Raw genomic sequence first — 17,969 nt, forward strand, 5'->3', positions numbered from 1 at the left:
AAGTTCCTTTGCAAAAATGTGTATATTGGGCAGAATTGTATACAAACATACGTATAGTTAAGAGAAGTGCGTGCCAGAATGCTGATGAATTTTCACGAGGACTTTTTTAAAAAATATATCAAAAAATGATGTGGAAATGTGGAGAGGTTAGAAAAATTAGAAATGGCGTGAAAACGAAATGGACAGATTTGCCTGCCTCCATTTGCTACCCAGAATGACGATGGTGGCTCACGTGTCAGGAATGAAATATGCCTCTTCTGTTCCAATTACTGACAAAGGGTTAAATGTATCAAGTAGGATTATATACCAAGAAAAACTGAACCCAGTCAAAGATTTCGAAAACACTGCAGCACTGCACAGGGGTGGGTGGGGAGAGCAAGGGGGTGAGGCGGGGGTGCCTTTGACCCAATTTGCAGAAGGCTAAGAGTCTCTAATCTTCAGTGTCTCTCCACAGAGTGCCTTGGGACAGAAGGAGCCAGAGACACAGACATGATGCATTGTTGTTGTTATAAAAGCGAGCTCCTTGCTTTGAGCATGTTTCCAAAGATAATCCATTTCTTTCTCTGGCTATCGAAGAAACAAGGAGCTCTTTCCCGAAAGCAGGTTTTTTCCTCTTCAAGGTAGCTGTCGCTTTTGTTTACTTAAGCACTTTTTATGCAAAGACTTTGTAAAGCTCCTTTGCAATCGTGACACTGAACAATAACCCTCGGAAGCTGGGAAAGTGCTGGAGCGAACCGTGACTTTCCATGCCTAAACAACATGCAATTTTTTTCTTTTTTTTAAAAAAGCAAGCTTCTGGCAAATGGCCAGAGCCATATCCACGGGTGTATGGATAGTGTAGTTATATAGTTTAGTCACTAGGTGGCACTGGACTTAACTGTATTTGGCTGGAGCCAGGAGTTTTTTGTTTGTGTTCTAGACTTGTTTAAAAAAGACAATGGCTGCATGCACACCACAGTTTATTCCCCTTTTTTGCAGCGCTTCCCTAACTGTTAAACTCCACATTAAATTTGTGCTTTCACATAACACAGTTTGGGAAATTCAGCAGAATATAGCAAAAGCTCAGTGCTAATTTCTGTGTTACTTGCTTCCAGAATACAGTGGTACCTTGGGATGCGAACAGGATCCGTTCCGGAGCCCCGTTCGCATCCTGAGCAGAACGTAAGACGCGACAGTGCGTCTGTGTGTGCACGGGTCGTGTTTCGCCACTTCCTCGCATGCGCGTGACGTCATTTTGACCGTCTGCATATGCATGAGCGGCGAAACCCGGAACTAACACGCTTCGTTACTTCCGGTTTGCCGTGGAGCGCAACCCGAAAATACTTATCCTGAAGCGTATTTATCTTGAGGTATGAGTGTAATAATAATAATAACAACAACAATATGTAAATAACATTGAAATTGAAACCAGAGACATGCTCATGTCACCAAAGGAAATTGCCAGTGGCTCTTGACTTTGCAGATTCCACCTAATGCTTAACAGCTTAACCCTGGTTCCCTCTTTGTGACATACATGCCAAGGCACCCAAGGCACAAAGTTCCCAAGAGGAAAATAAATCACACAGAAACGGAATATTTGGTTTGTGGGTTCAAATAAGCCACAACTTTATTGGCTACCAATGTGAGCGGTTCTGGCTTAGGCATTGGGGTGAATCCAGGCGATATCTTGACTCCTGCCTGTTTGCAGGGAGTCCCCAGAATGGTAAACTACCAATAGGGGGTTCCCTATAACTTACATCAGATAGTGGCATCCCAAGGGGTCCCCTTGGCCGTAGCCCACGTCCAGGCTTCAGACAGTATTCACACCATTTAACAGGATACCCTTACTGAGGAGGGGCAGGCAAGGCAGCAACCTCCCCTCCAACCAGACAAAGGCTTACCCAATGCCTAACCATACAAAAGTTGTGACAATTTCTACTAGGTAGGCGAAAACCAAATGGCCGGTGCCAATTTGCCAAGTGGGAGAAAATCCTACCCAGCCCCAACAACATGGCAACCGACAACTGCCATAGCAAGGTCATATCAGAGCGAAGCATGAAAAGAGGGTGGGTGGGTAGGGTGATCTGACGAAGAAGCAAGGAAGAGGGAGCCGGCCGGCCAACCAGAAATTAAATGATCCGTGGCCACACCCACCCTGGTCACAGATTGGCTGGAGCTGTCCCCGGCACAGATAACATGACCGGCTGTGATGCGTGGGGAGGAGGGGTGATGCAGCGCACCTCTCCCTTACTCTGGAAAACTGTTGAGGCACGGCTGACTGGCTGCAATGCCGTACACCAGATAAAAGGAGGAAAGCACTCTATTCTAGAAAAAGGTCACCCACACACGGACCCAGGCTGTTCACACAAAAAAGCACTCATCAAGCCCTTTTGCTTTACTCTTGCCCTCCAACCCCTCACAACTCAACAGTGGTCCCTTCCACCACGTTCTGTATTCAGCCCTGGTTTCTCAGCTTGGAATTCCCCATCTCCAAATTTGAGCAAGACCTTACCTTTGCTGCCAGACAGGTGCTTCCATGTGACTGTTGGTTCTGGTCTCCCAAAGGCCAAGCACAAAAGGGTGACACTGCTGCCTTCGTTGACGGTGATGTCTGAGGTGATGTTTATAATCTGTGGAGGAACTGCAAGAAGAAAGGTGGGAAGGAATGAATACCTGTTGTAAACGAATTCTGATGCTACTTATGGGCAAGCCCTTCCAATCCAAGGCTGAATTTGGGGAAGTTAGACTATCTTGCCCAAATCCTGTTCTGCCAAGGGCAGCTGCTTTTTTTGGGGTGGGGGGATTCAGGGGCAACAAGCACATTTATGGGTGAAGTCGACAGTCACAGCAAGAATTAGATGTAAAGCTATGAGATCATATTAATGCACAGCAAGAATAAAGCATAACACTACTAACGAATATCATTATTCGTTTGCAAATTTGATTTCTAAGAATTCATTCCTAGGCATGATAGCAGCAGGAACCTCTGGTAGCTGTAGTTGGTTGACACATTGCACCATCCTGGGACCTCTCTCTCTCCCCTGGGTCTCTTTATCTCCTCTGGGTTCCTCTCACAGTGCTTCCAGCTCTCATATTCAGAGTCTGTATCCTGCTGAGGAAGATAATTGGTGCATTACTCGTTCCCTTGTGAACCACACTTCAGAGGTCCCCAAGGACCTCCCCTAAGGGTCAGAGGGATGAGTTATGAGACTGCAGGTGCAGCTGTAGTCTTGTGACCCTGCCTGTCAAAGTCAAAGCATTTGACTTAACCAACTGGGGTCAAGAAGACAACCACTTGTCAGTCATAGGTCAGGAGCTTTCTCTTTTGCATTCCTGCAATAGTGCTGACCCTAGCAGAATATGATTAAAGCTTTCAGGACTCCAGCTTACCACTTTACAATATTATGCCAGAATAGCAAATGCACAGTACAGCCCTGTGCCCGGGCACCTTTGAGGGCGTCCAAAAGGGCAATAACACAAAACAATTAAAACTTCTGAGAACAGATTAAAAGCAATCATCTAAAAACTTCTTAAAAAGCCATCTCATAGCAAATAATTTCACAATTGCCAGGAACAATTCTTTGAGCTACCAGAAACCCAGTCAAACAGGATTATGCTTGGATTCTCCCTAAAGATTAATAGCACGGGAGACAAACATGCTTCACTAGAAAGGGAATTCCACAGACAGGAGCCAATATGCAGGAGGCCCTGTCATAACACACCAGCAACCAAGTAACTCCACAGTGGAGAGTCTAACTGGACCTTTGGGTGGAAACAAACTCAAAGTGTCTTATATCCAACATTCCCTCTGTATTTAAGATTCCAACCCTCCCTCTGTCTATTTGATGTTGGCAATGAACACCAGAGGCCTGAAAATGTGCTGCAAAGAATCAGGAACACATGGATGTGTGATATTTTGGGGGCTTCTGCAATCCTCAGTCCATAGAACTGTGAACATTGCTTCTATCCACTCCAGGCTTACAGCTGGGGCTGAGCATCTGGGGGGCACAGATTATCCACCCCCAATCTAGACTCTATACAGATTTAGTGATACAGTTCTACAAAATAGCACACAGCTGTCAATGTGAATGTCTTCTAAAAGTTGAGTTCCTTTTCACCCTTTCCTTTTACAGTATCTTCTTCTCTCCCACCCCAACCATACACCTTGCCTTTTGAGGGAAGGAATTAAGAGCATTTTAAAATATCTTGAAAGATTCGGGGGAGGGAACGAAGGAAGGGGGAGAGAGACTTTAGCTTTCAATCTGTTAGTCTGCTCCTGGCAATATAGCGTGCAGCATATTTAAAGGACAGCTGATGTCTTGTGGAAAGCTGAAAAACAACCTATGGAGAGAAATGATTCAGCCCTTTTGAATCTACATTTCCCCTATATTTCTGTTCACTGGTTCTTTATTACAAAGGACACTGGCGCGAAAACATGTTCTTCAAGGATTCATCTGCGTCTCCGCTGTTTATTCCCCACCTGAATCATAATCTCTTGTTTGTGTCTTCACAGTTGGTTGCTATGGAAGTTATTATGTCCTTGGTATCTCACATTCACATCATGACGGGCGTAGAAAGGAATAAGAATCTTGTTGAAGGGGAAGGTGGGTTCCCCCTCCGGGCTGAAACCAAAGTCCATGGATAGAGCCGCATCGAGAACTCCGCACGACTGAACAAGTTTGAGGTGTATATTTAAATGAAGGAGATAATCCAGGATTACAAGTTCAGACATGGAAGATAAAGTCCAGCATCACCACAGGCAAGGTGAAGAGCAAGCCAGCTCTGATAGGGGACACAGACAAAAGCACTCGATAGCAGCCACCACCTGGCGCGGAAGATTAGGGAGGGGATCTCAGGTGTGACCCTTTGTTAAGAGATGCAAGTTATTGGATTTCACCTTCGTACAGGAGTATCACAACTCCGCAGAGCAAGGGTAGCCAACATGCTGCCCTCCAGATGCCACAGGACTGTAATTCCCATCATCTTGTGCTGGTTGAGGCCACAACATCTGGAGGGCACCACGTTAGGTACCCCGAGGGATAGGGGAGAAATTCACTCAGTTCACAGTGAAACAACCTAATTCACATGTCCTAAGCCAAGATGCAAACCAAAGGACAGCTCTCCTTCAAAATCCACAGCCTGCCAAATTTTGTGATGCACTTCCCCTAGCAAATACGGCATGCCCCCCAATGCATACAGTGGTACCTCTGGTTACGAACGCTTCTGGTTACAAACGCTTTGGGTTATGAACTCTGCTAACCCAGACATAGCTGCTCCTGGTTGCAAACTTTTGCCCCAGGAAATCGCATGCCAGAGGCGCGCAAGCATGGGAGACCCCATTAGCGAAAGCGCGCCTCAGGATAAGAACGGTTGCAGCTTAAGAACGGACCTCCGGAACGAATTAAGTTTGTAACCAGAGGTACCACTCTACATTAGTGAAAATAGTATCTGTTTTCTAAAAAGAGAGAGAAAAGTAAACAACCTCTCAATCCTCATGCAGACCTAATGGTCTGGTGCATGACTCAACAACTTTTTGCACTTAATTCTACTGCCTCTACTGAGGAGGGAGGAGAATAGACTCAGTGCACAATTCCAAATGAAGCCAGGATGCTAATTGGCTGTACACTGCATGCAAAGGTGGCTGTGTTGGTCCATAAAAACAAGAAAATATCAAAGTTCACAGTTAAGCAATGCATTTCTTGGAATCAGCCCAAATAACACCAAAGTATGGTCAGCTTTCAAATCCTCCAGACCTCTTTGCTAGGGGAGATGTTACAGAAAACAGTTGGCAAGAGGGACAAGGAAATATATTAAACAAACACAGATGTGGGCACACAAACTACGCTTGTGTTGTAGCCATGAGGTCTTTATGTAGAGTCAGGGCAACTGACTTTTGGGTTTGGTGGATGTGCGTCAGTAAACGAGGGGAATTAAGACTAAGAGAGCTGAGTGGGGGGTGCTTGTGTAATCTCACTGTATACAAGTTGTACAAGTGACAATAAAGTATTTCAATGTAGACAAAGTTCCAAGAAGGAGTTGTAGGCTGAGTTAGTCCCTCCCTGGTGCTATGTAAGCAGGGCTGGCCCAAGACATTTTGACACCTAAGATGGACCCCAAACTTGTGCTGCCCTCCCCGCCAGGGAAGAAGGGGTGAGGGAAGATCTACATCAGGAACAAAGAGGGAAAGAAAGATTGGCATTGGGATCTGCTACCCCAGTGAATCCTGCCAGCTGAGGCAGCAACCCCACCTTGCCTCATGGGTGGGCCGACCCTGTATGTAGGAATGTAGGGATCAGGACTATGGCACAGAGAGTAGAAACCATAGACACTACCTTATGCAGACTCAGAGCACTGATTCTGGAATAAAGACACAATTAATGCTCCCCATGTCTAAGGAATTCAAGTATGGACTGCAAGACAGATTTGTGCAAAACTTAAACAAAACACACAGGTTCCCGAGAGAACAGCAGAAGAGACACATGACAGCGTTTAGTTTAAAAGTCAGGGGTTGATTTTGGATGGTTTTCTAACTCAAAACAGCCAAGGGAAGCCAAATGTTTCCTGCTTGTTTCCTCCATTAATTAAATCATGTTTCTTGTTTGGGGCAGTAGTAGCCGACATGCTTCTCTCTTGATGTTGGGGATGATGGGTCTTGGAGCATAGCTGTCAAGTGTCCCTTATTTGAAGGGACAGTCCCTTATTCCAGCGCCATGTCCCGCTGCTGTCCCTTATTGATGGATGTCCCTTAAATGTCCCTTAAATGATGTCCCTTAAATTTCAAAGGAAGCAGCTCTTCTCCCTCCCTCCATGCCGGCCAGGGAGGAGGGAGGCTCCAACTGTGTTGCTTGGCTGTGTTGCTCACCCAATAAGAAGTTTAAGAACGACTGGGGGGTGGAGCTTGCATGCCTTGTGTGTGGCTAGTTAATGCAAGCTGAGGGGTTTTTTGAATGCTGGACGCCATTTTGTTGCACGTGCTGCTGCAAACTTTGCAGTGCAAAGCCAGGCCGGGAAGCCATCTTAAGTTGAGGCTGCATAGGCCTTATGGTGCATGTGATTCAGATTCTATTCAGTTGAACCTCTGGTTACAAAGTTGGTTGGACAGTGTTCTCGAAGCTACCAGCATGAGTTTGACCAGACTGCAGGAGGACAGGAAGACTGGAGTGCCTGGAACAGGTGAGGCTGCAGGTCCCTTATTTTAGCTGCTGGTCCCTTATTTTCAAATCTGTAAGTTGACAGCTATGTCTTGGAGTCAAAGCAAGAAGCTGGACAGATGTCTGCTGGGGGTGCTCTAAGTCTAGGTTGCCTGCAGCAAAGAGGAAGCTGGACACGATGGTTCGCTAGGCCCCCAACAATTCTATGATGATGTATTGAATATTGCATCAGCCCCAGAATCAAAAGGGAAAGATAGTAGGTTAGATGTGTGCCCTTCTGTCACTATGATTTTTGTAAAAGATCTATGGATGGTATGCAGCTAAATAAACCTGCTAGTAGAAGGAATTTTGGCTGCAGATGAAACTCCTCTCCCACCCCCAAATCATTAGGTTACGGATAAAATTCAGCAATGGGAAACCTGACACTTGGGGCAGACTTCCTGGCTTCTACCTGGCTGTTGGGAGCCTCCCCAGACCACAACCCACACCAGCATTGCTTTGCACCTGCCTTCTTCATACTGGCTAGAATGTGCTCTTGAACTCTGACAATGCTTCTCGCTTGCCTGGTGGACAAAGAGGGATGTGTAAGTGTTGTGTGCTTATCACAGGCACTCCCCAGCTTATCACAGGCACTCTGAAGATAACTTTAATATAGGCCTAAAGCAGATAGTGGGATGCGGGTGGCGCTGTGGGTTAAACCACAGAGCCTAGGACTTGCCGATCAGAAGGTCGGCAGTTCGAATCCCCGCAACGTTGAGCTCCCATTGCTTGGTCCCTGCTCCTGCCAACCTAGCAGTTCAAAAGCACATCAAAGTGCAAGTAGATAAATAGGTACCACTCTGGCAGGAAGGTAAACGGCGTTTCCGTGCGCTGCTCTGGTTCACCAGAAGCGACTTAGTCATGCTGGCCACATGACCCGGAAGCTGTACGCCGGCTCCCTCGGCCAATAAAGCAAGATGAGCGCCACAACCCCAGAGTCGGTCGCGACTGGACCTAATGGTCAGGGGTCCCTTTACCTTTACCTTTAAAGCACATAGTAAGATCCCCCCCACCTACATTTGTTCTGGGTCCCCCCCCCCACAAACCCTCCTGAGTGGATCTGGGGAAGGAGGGGGCAAGGGAGCACATGGAAAAAAGAGAGGCAGGGGAAGTTCTAATATGCAAGCAGAGAAACTTACCCTAGCATATCTGTTAAGCTGGGTAGCGGCCAAGATCTGGCTCTTTACAGTGAGCAAAATAATAACACGTAGAGACAAAGGCTCGAAAAAAATGCAAATCACAGGCAACATCTTTGTATTTGGCACATCAAGCTGTACCTGTGCTGATGGGCCGCAGCTCTTGAATTCCCCTTCTGAATGCCCCCACTTAGATAATACATTATATCATGTCATGTCAGATCAGATCCCATTCTATTTATGATTGCTTTTCTCCCCTATGTTGTATTTTGTGAAAGGAGATGATAGGGAATGAGAACAAATTATTGTGAATTGCAAGGATATAAATACACGCCATGATTCTAGTGACATCACAAACCACTCAAGCTGTGCTCCGGTGGTTTATAATGATTGTTTCCCGAGCATCTCTCAGCATGCGTATTCATAGCTTTGTTCGCAGCTTTCCCCATATTTAATGCACATGAGGTGCACGGGTTTCACACACGGTTGCTCACAAAACTCTCATCTGAATCTCTGGTCCAAATTTGGGGGTTCTGAATGGCCTGGATCTGTTTGCAGATCAGCTCCAAAGGGTTAACAAATAGCTCTTTTCTCTATTTTTATTTTATTTTATTCTAATTCCCTGTGTTCACACCACTACACATGTGCAATGTGGTACATCTTTTTAAAAAATAAATCATTGCTAGTTACAGATATGCATGAGTGCATATGCACATGGAATAAATCAAAGAACAAAATCATGGTGCAAACATGATCACATCAGTGTATGGTGTTTAAATCCATCTAAGCATGATAACCTGCAGAGTGGAGTACAGGGAAGTGGGGTGGGGTGGGGAGACAAAACCACAATGTCTTCTCACATTAGTTCAAGGCCTGGGAGGCTTGGGTTCAAATCCCCACCCAGCCATGAAACTCACTGGGTGACCTTGGGCCGGTCTCTGCCTCTCAAGCTAACCCACCTCACAGGGTTGTTGTGAGGATAAAACAGGGAGAACCATTCATGTCACCTTGAGCTCCTTGGAGGAAAAGCAGGACACAAATGTAATAAATAAAGAAAATAATTAAGTTGAGAAGGGAAGCAAAATATAGGCAGAGTTAACTTCACATTCCTACATATACATTAAGATCTTAAATCGCTTTGTGTGGCTCCAGCAGGGGCCATCACCAAAGAGTCTTCCCCAGCGGCGTAGCATGGGTTGTCAGCACCCAGGGCAAGGCAAGTAATTTGCGCCCCCTAACCCCTAACCTGCCACCGCTGCCAGCTTCTTCTTGCTGCTGCCTGGGCTGGGGTATTTACGGTAAGGTAGCCACGGCGGCGGCGGCGGGTCCGTGTCAGGTGATCTGAGGCGAGTTGCCGCTGGTGCTGCTGCCCAAACGACGCCGCTTGCCCGGAGGAGGAGGAGGAGGGCAGAGAGGCGAGGAAAATGCAACATGGCCCAGCAGCTGCAGCAGCAGCGGCGGCAGGGGGGGCGGCGGCTGTGAGGAGGGGCTGCCTGGCATGCCCTCTGCGGTCCTGACGCGCGGGGACCGCGGCGAGCGCTGAGAGCCACTGCCTGCCGGACGCCTTCAGCCCGGACGCGCGCACAGCTCATCGGTTCCGCGAGACATGGGGCTCTGCTACAGCCTGCGCTCGAGGCTCTTCGGCGACTCAGGAGGCGGCGAGCGCGCCCCCCCAGATGTTGCGCCCGGTGCGGCCGGCCCCCCCTGCACCCCCCACGCTACGCCACTGGTCTTCCCTGCTGCTTACCCTATTTATTGTCTTTTGAGCACTAGGGGAAGAGAACTTTATACTTCATTAAGTTTTTTACGTGCAGTTTTAATCTTCCTGACTGTTCTTTGCTGCTTTTATGTTAGCTTATCGTATTTACATGTTATTTTATTCATTGTGTGTGTGTGGGGGGGTGGATTATAAACTGCCCTGGAAATCATAGAACTGTAGAGTTGAAAGGGACCACGAGGATCATCTAGTCCAACCCCCTGTGATGCAGGAATCTTTTGCCCAGCATGGGCCTCATACCCACAACCAAGATTGAGCGTCTCACGGTCTACCAACTGAGCTACCCCAGCTGTTGAACAAAACTGAAGGGTGAGCTAAAAATACTCCGGATAACAAACAGAGCCTTCAGCAGTGTGGAATAACAGGACGGAAGCTGAGATAATCACCACTGAAATAGTGCTGCTAGCAAGCATGGCCTCCTTACGTTTCTCTGTGAAATGCTGGGGAAGGTACCGAGTGCTATTCCTGTGCAACAAGATGAACATGCCACTCTTCCCCTCCCCTGCGGGAGTGTCAAAGCCCCCCCCCACGCCCCTCTGAATCTGGACGTTCTGGTCCCATCCACAATCCAGGCACAGTGATGATGACCCTGTGCTAGGGGAGGGAGGGAGGGAATTGATGAAAACATGTATGGGTTGTTGCCTGGCAACCACCCATGCACATCCTCTTCCTTCTCCCACATAGTCCTGCTCTTCCCTAGAACAGGCCTCCCGCTGATTAGGAGGTGAGGAGGGGGAGAGGCGAGGCAAAGCAAGGCAAGGTGGAGGCGAGCGCTGGGTACCATCTGAGCATCTCTGTATGTCAGCAACCCTTGCTCAGTAGGAGTTTGGCCTGCTGGGTCAGGAGAGATGGGCTGGAGGAGGAGCATCTGTCACAATGACACCTCCACATTCCACTTTGCTTTTCTGACGTTGCATTATTCATTATATAATATGGTTGATGGTTGGAACAGTTTTTTTGTTTTTTAAAAAAGAAAGGCTTAAAGGCCACTTTCATTGAAAGTCCTACGATTCCACTTTAAACATGACTTCCTCCAAAGGATTCTGGGAGTTGTAGTTTGTCAAGTGTGCTGAGAGGGATTAGGATAAGGCAGGCATAGACAAACCCAGATGTTTTGGGACTACAATTCCCATCATCTCTGGCCACTGGTCCTGTTAGCTAGGGATCATGAGAGTTGTAGTCCCAAAACATCTGGAGGGCCAAGTTTGCCTATGCCTGGGATAAGGTTACCAGATTTTTTTCCAATGAATCTGGGGACACTTTTCAACTTCAATGGATTTTGTATGGGGACTGATTTGTAAATCTGGGGCTGTCCCCGGGAAACAGAGACATCTGGTAATCTTAGATTACGATACACACCTGCATATCCCATTCCCTTTGCTGAACTACATTTCCCAGAGTTCCCTGTGAAGAGAGGTTGACAATTAAACCACCCTGGGAACAACACTTCTGGAAGCGGATAAGTGTCTCCTAGCCCCTCTTAGCACCCTGAAAAAAAACTACAGATCCCATAACTCTTTGGGGGAAAGCCATAACAATCTAAAGTGATAACACTGTGCTTTGAACATATGGTGTGAACATGATCAAAGTCTCAGATTCTTACTATCTGCTCTAGATCTGTACAAAAGGATGCCTGAGAAAAGCCAGACCACAAGTTGGGATGCTTGATTTACACTGAGGGAGGTATTTTTCAGCTAGGGGGGCACATTCCAGACTGAACAGTTTTATGAAGGCCACATACCACATTCACACTTCACTCTCTATCTAACACCCAGGCAATCAGAAAGCATTGCTAGAGTTCAAGAGTGCATTGTAGCCAAGCAAAAGCACTCAAGGAGGATGAAAAACAAAGCCTGAGTGGGGTGTTGCATGGGGGTGGGGGGCAGACCCAGGGGCCATACAGAGAGGCCTGGAAGCCCACATTCATCCCCAGTGTCTGAGGTCCCCTACCTCTGAATTATATATTTATCCCATCAAACAAACAACTCTTGGTTTTTAAATAAGTGGAGGATAGGGTGGCGCTGTGGGTAAAACCTCAGCGCCTAGGACTTGCCGATCGCATGGTCGGCGGTTCGAATCCCCGCAGCGGGGTGCGCTCCCGTCGTTCGGTCCCAGTGCCTGCCAACCTAGCAGTTCGAAAGCACCTCCGGGTGCAAGTAGATAAATAGGTACCGCTTTATAGCGGGAAGGTAAACGGCGTTCCGTGTGCTGTGCTGGCTCGCCAGATGCAGTTTGTCACGCTGGCCACATGACCCGGAAGTGTCTGCGGACAGCGCTGGCTCCTGGCCTATAGAGTGAGATGAGCGCACAACCCTAGAGTCTGGCAAGACTGGCCCGTACGGGCAGGGGTACCTTTACCTTTACCTAGTCTATGAACACTGTGTAAAGCAAACAGACAAGAGTCTCCCACTATACACAGAGATGGAGTGAGTGAGGCAAGGTCAATGGTAAGTAACGGTGCTGCAGGAATATTATTTGCAAATTCCAGTTTGAACTGAGCTGGTTTGCACCTGCAGGACTAAAGCACAAAGCAGAAAGTAATTACCTTTTGTATTTTGTACTTCTCCAATTTCTGCAGTTCTTGGCTCAAAAGACACCCACACATTAAAAATGCATGTTTTGAGATTAAATGTATTTTAAAGTGTGCATTTTGAGGGTGAGGGGACAAATTCACAAATGTGGATTTTTAGTGGGAAAACATGCCCACAACGTGTTTATATATGTATTTTGTTTTTGTAAAAATGCACACATAGAGTGTGTAAAAATGCACATTGAGAATAATGCAGTAACAGGATGGAAAGGACTTAGGAAGGATCATAGGCAACAGTGACACGGACTAGAGAAAAAGACTGTATTTTGTAAGTATGCCTCAGTTTTCTTCTGTGACATGCTGGAAGATATGTGTTTGTTAATGCTACTGGTGTGTGCGCGTGTATGCGCATGCAAGCATGTGTCAAAATCCTCCAATGCTCACAAGCCAGAACTTATGTCTTCCTTCGCTGATGAAGAATCAAGGTTATGGCTGGGTTGCTTTAGAAGGCCCTGCCCACATTCCCGTTGCTTTGTGCAAAATATAAAATAATACAGCCTAAAATCGCTGATAAAAACATGATAACTGAGTCTCATTACAGCCAAAGACAAGTCTCATATTTTAGCATTTTTATTAAAGCTTTTTAAATTACTGAGTGTCTGGTATATTCAATACAGGCCTAAGTGATTTATATTAGTCTATCCCCAGATCCTCCATCTAATAAATAACTTGGCAATCTCCGAACCCATAAATATCCCCGGCCCTGGCAAAAAGCAATTAAAGCAGGTTAAAAAAAATATAAAAATGCTGCTTCCCAACACTCATTGGTTGCTCCACTCAAATTATTTCACACTGCTTATTCTGGGATGGAATGAGGGAAAGGGAGGGAGGAGGGAAGCAGGTTCCAGCAACGCCCCCTTATCTGAAAATTTATCTTCTGGTTCCAATTTAAGAAACAAGCCACATACAAAACAATTTTTTAAAAGTTAAACATGTCACAATGATGCAGAGATGTTACCAAGGAAAACGTTATTTCCAGCAACAAGTGTTCGTTGGCCGCCTGAGACAGCTTAGGCTGCTAAAATATTGTTAAAAAGCACTTCAGGAAGGAGCCTGAGCCAAAAAAACATGTTTAAAATGCTGTGGCGTTAAGCACTGAGACAGCAGACTAAAATGTTATTAAAGGCTCCCAGGTTGCCCGTCCAGAATATATTTCAGGTTAATAAGGTTCCCTTCCGTGCCGAGTAAAGGACAGTTTTATTTTATGGGTGGTGGGTGGGGGCAGGAGATGAAAATGGAGGGGTGGGTTGAAGTCCAGGGTCATAAAGCAGAAAAGCCTCCAGAAAATGATTTCCCTCTTAACTAGAAACTTGATATATAATTTTTACCCTTATAGCTGCAGTGGAGCTTCAAAGGAGAAGTGCACTGTTCAATGCAGACCTTGGTCTTACATGCTTACGTTATATCTTGATTGGACTCCTATAGCATGATCTGAGTGGGGTTGCCCTTGAAGACCACTCAAAAACTTCCAGTTGGTGCAGAATGCTGGCGCTAAAGCTTCAAATGGTACATGGCCCCCTTGTTCTAGCTTTCGCCAGCCTATCACTTTTCAGACATCTTGGGCTGCAACTCCCATTAGCCCCACAGCCTGACTGTGCTGGCTGAGGCTGATAGGAGTTGTAGTCCAGAACACCTGGAGGATACCAGATTGGTGAAGGCTGCCTTATTGCATCATGTGCAGAGACTTCAAGTGCTTTTTCAAGTATGATTCATGGGCTGGCTATTGGAAGTCCTAAGCAGCCTGGGAAGAAGGCCATCTTATCAGCTCATCCTTTCAGGGGAGGCACTGGCTGTTGGCTTCCTCCTCCTTAACCTCATAAGAACATAAGGTGAGCCTGCTGGATCAGGCCCATCTGGTCCAGGATCCTGCCCTCACAGTAGCCAACCAGATGCCCCAAAGGGAAACCCACAAGCAGGATCCAAGCACAAGAGCCCTCTCCCCTCCTGTGGTTTCCAGCAACTGGTATTCAGAAACATCGTTGCCTCTGACTATGAAGGCAGACAGTAGCCATCATGGCTGGTAGCCACTGGTAGCTCTCTCCTCCTCCATGATTTTTTCTAATCCATTTTAAAGCCACCCAAGTTGGTGGACCTCTCTGCCTCCTGTGTGAAGAAGTAAATGATGTAATGCCCTCATAGAATTCAGGGGAAAGGATGAGGCCAAAACACGAATTAATTGGCTTTGCCTCTCATGGGCTCTGGCTCCACCTGTCAGTAGACTCTCTGCCTTCTGCCCACCATTCCCTAAAAGGCATCAGCCACCACTGCCTCTGAATTATCTTAGGAGGGGAGGGGAGCAGGCCAAGATATCTAGCACTACAGCATCACTGACATAGCCTTCCACATCTCTCTGATGAAAATAGGGATGTCCTATTTAATTACTACTACTACTACTACAACAACAACCACAACAACAACAACAACAACAACAACAACAACCACAACAACCACAACAACAACATTTATAGCCCGCCCATCTGAGTGGGTTGCCCCACTCACTCTAAGCAGTTTCCAACATATATAAAAACATAGTAAAACATTAAACATTAAAAGGCTTCCCTATACAGGGCTGCCTTCAGATGTATTCTAAAGATTGTATAGTTCAGGGGTAGGCAACCTAAGGCCCATGGGCCACAAGTAGCCCACAGGAGTCATTTAACCAGCCCACAAGCCACCCCCAAACTGAGCCGCCCGCTCAGCGAGTCCACGCCCGCTGCGCTAAACCGGCACAGCGCGGTGTGGAGACTCACTTCCGTGGTGTCGGAAACTGCGTCTGCGCATACGCAGATGCCGAAAATCATGTCTGCACAGACGCCAGAAATCACGGGTGAGCGCAATCCGGCCCATGGAGGGATCTCTGCTGGAGTGAACCAGCCCAGGCAAGGTAAACCTTGCCAACCCCTGGTATAGTTACTTATCTCCTTGGCTTGGGGGTAGCATAACTCCACACTCTCCAACATTTATGATTTGAAACCCCAGAGGAGAAAAAAGTCATAGATTACTGCTTCTCAGGTGCCAAAGAGGGACCAATTTCCCATTCCCACTGTTCCAACTCGAACAGCTGTCTCCCACCCATCTAGCTCAGTTTATGGATTTCAGTCTCTTTCTCTCTCTTTTTAATTATAACAGTAGTTCCTCCTGGTGCCCAAGTCCTCTCAACAATCCAGACAATAATCCATAATTTTCTTCTGCTTAAAAAAAAGGGGGGGGGGAGATCTTCTAAGGAAATTAATCCCTGTTGGCTGTATTCCAGACAATAGGTGAGAAATTTAGTCCATTGCCAGACAACAGCTTTTCAATACATCCCAGCAGACATTTAAAAATGTGCATTGGGGTGCATAAGACAGTCCTCGAGTCTCATGTAAAAAAGAGCCAGCAGCTCAGCGTGGAACTGCAGACAGCTTATTCACAATGAAAGCTAACCAAAACCTGCCAGGTCTGAAGGGACCAATCAACATTCTGAATGGAATGGAACTGGGTTCCAGCAGAACAAGAAAGGCCAGACTTTGCTGTGCTGCTGTGGTTGTCAAACTGTTTTTCAGAGGACCCAGAGGTTAAAGGAAGCTATGGATGTACTGGCTGGGGCTGATGGGAGTTGTTGTCCAGGACATCTAGATGGCACCAGGTTGAAGAAGGCTGTACCTTACTAGTTCATGCTGAAAGATATTGACTGGCCCACGGTTTCAATTGACCCTTCCCATGCACACATCCAGGTACCCCATTTACTAGAGATGCCAGCAAACATATTCCAAACTAGGCTCATAAAAGAACTTTGGAGACTTGCTAAAAGAGAGGCAAGCATTTCAACCCCTCTCTTCACCCCCCTTCCAGTTACATTGAAATCTAAGCTGGAGAAGAATCACTAACTTCACTCATGAAAGGTACCCTACTCCAGCAGGTCCAAACTAATAGAATAATTTTGCTTCATTAGCTTGCATGAGGGCAGAGCAAGGGTGAAATGGCAAGTTGAGAGAAGACATCCTGGGGCAGAGCAAGGGTGAAATGGCAAGTTGAGAGAAGACATCCTGGTGCTGAACAGGGGTGGGCCATATCCTTCCTCCTTGCAGTTCTCCCCGTCTAAAGTAAAGGAACAACATTGTTCTATTAGCCTGTATCGTGCCATGCAGAAAGATATGGAGAGAAAGACATGGAGAAATAGGGAGGTGGATTTCCCAAAACCTCTATGGGGGGGAGGAATACCTAGAGGTACTTTTTAAGTGTGTGCAAGATGTGCTACTGAAAGCTCATTTATATTTTTTACTTATTTTATATCCCACCCTTTTCTCCTGTGCAGCACCCAATTGGGCTCACATCATAAATTAAAATAGATAAAACTAAAAACACTATCTATCTACACATGTATGCACAATTAAATCAGTAACCCTATTAAATATGGCACTGAAAATACTCAAAACCATTTCACACACATACACACACACACACACACACACACACAGAGAGAGAGAGAGAGAGAGAGAGAACACAACACTCACCCTGAGAAGACCATGACAGTCTTCCTGCCATGACAGTCAATTACTGTTGGAACAAACAGGTCTTCTTCACCTGCTGGCAACAGGAAAGCAGAGAAGGGGCCTGCTGAACATCCCATAGGAGGGAGTTCCACAATCTGGGAAAATCCACCAATAAGGTCCTCTCTTGACTGTAAGTTGAGGGCAAGAGAGAGGATTCCCCAAAAGTTCTCAAAGTCTGAGCAGACTCATCTAGGGAGATAATGCTCCTCCTGATAGCCTGATCCCAAGCTCTGTAGGTGTAAGGGACCGTGCTGAGGAGGGCTGGAGTGAGGAGGAATGGGAGCCTTCCCCTCCCCCTGCCCCTGATCAGGATCCTGAATCTTCCCAGGAGCAGGAGGATAGTATAGATTTGGAACAGTGGTTTGCAGACGGACATAGTTCAGAAGGCAGAAGTTGGAAAATACTGGATGGGGAACAGTAGGAGAAGAAACACTGGGAGGGAAGGAGTTAACAGATTCACTGTCTCTGGAAAGCATTCATCCGCTCTCCCCAAGGTCAAGGAGGGCTGAGTGGCAGAACAGAAAGCACAGAGGGTATAAGGTTAGGTTACAAGACGTAGGAGTGACGTGGGTGACTACAGATGTAAGGGGGTGGAATTCTTCATTGGGAGCACTGCCATTCCTAGCAGATGGGTTCTTTGTTCTCTTGCTGCGAGTATTAAAGTTTCTAACTGGTAAGAAGACTCCTTTTCCTTTGTTCTGCTAATCTATTGCCAAGGGGGGGAGGAAGTTGATTTCTTGAAGACTGACAGTAGGTCATAACCAA

At 46.7% G+C, this 17,969-nt stretch overlaps 1 protein-coding gene across 4 annotated transcripts in view; it reads right to left on the minus strand.

The window, feature by feature from the left end:
• The window catches only part of LOC310750581 (opioid-binding protein/cell adhesion molecule homolog), a 731,536-nt gene that overhangs the window by 77,645 nt on the left and 635,922 nt on the right, over positions 1-17,969 (minus strand). For all 4 annotated transcript variants that reach the window (XM_083588992.1, XM_083588994.1, XM_083588991.1 and 1 more), the window contains one exon: positions 2,492-2,620. In XM_083588992.1, coding sequence (XP_083445118.1) covers positions 2,492-2,620 — 129 coding nt within the window. The remainder of the gene's footprint in view (positions 1-2,491; positions 2,621-17,969) is intronic.

Source organism: Podarcis filfolensis, assembly GCF_964270895.1.
Source record: "Podarcis filfolensis genome assembly, chromosome: 15".
Taxonomy (NCBI): domain Eukaryota; kingdom Metazoa; phylum Chordata; class Lepidosauria; order Squamata; family Lacertidae; genus Podarcis; species Podarcis filfolensis.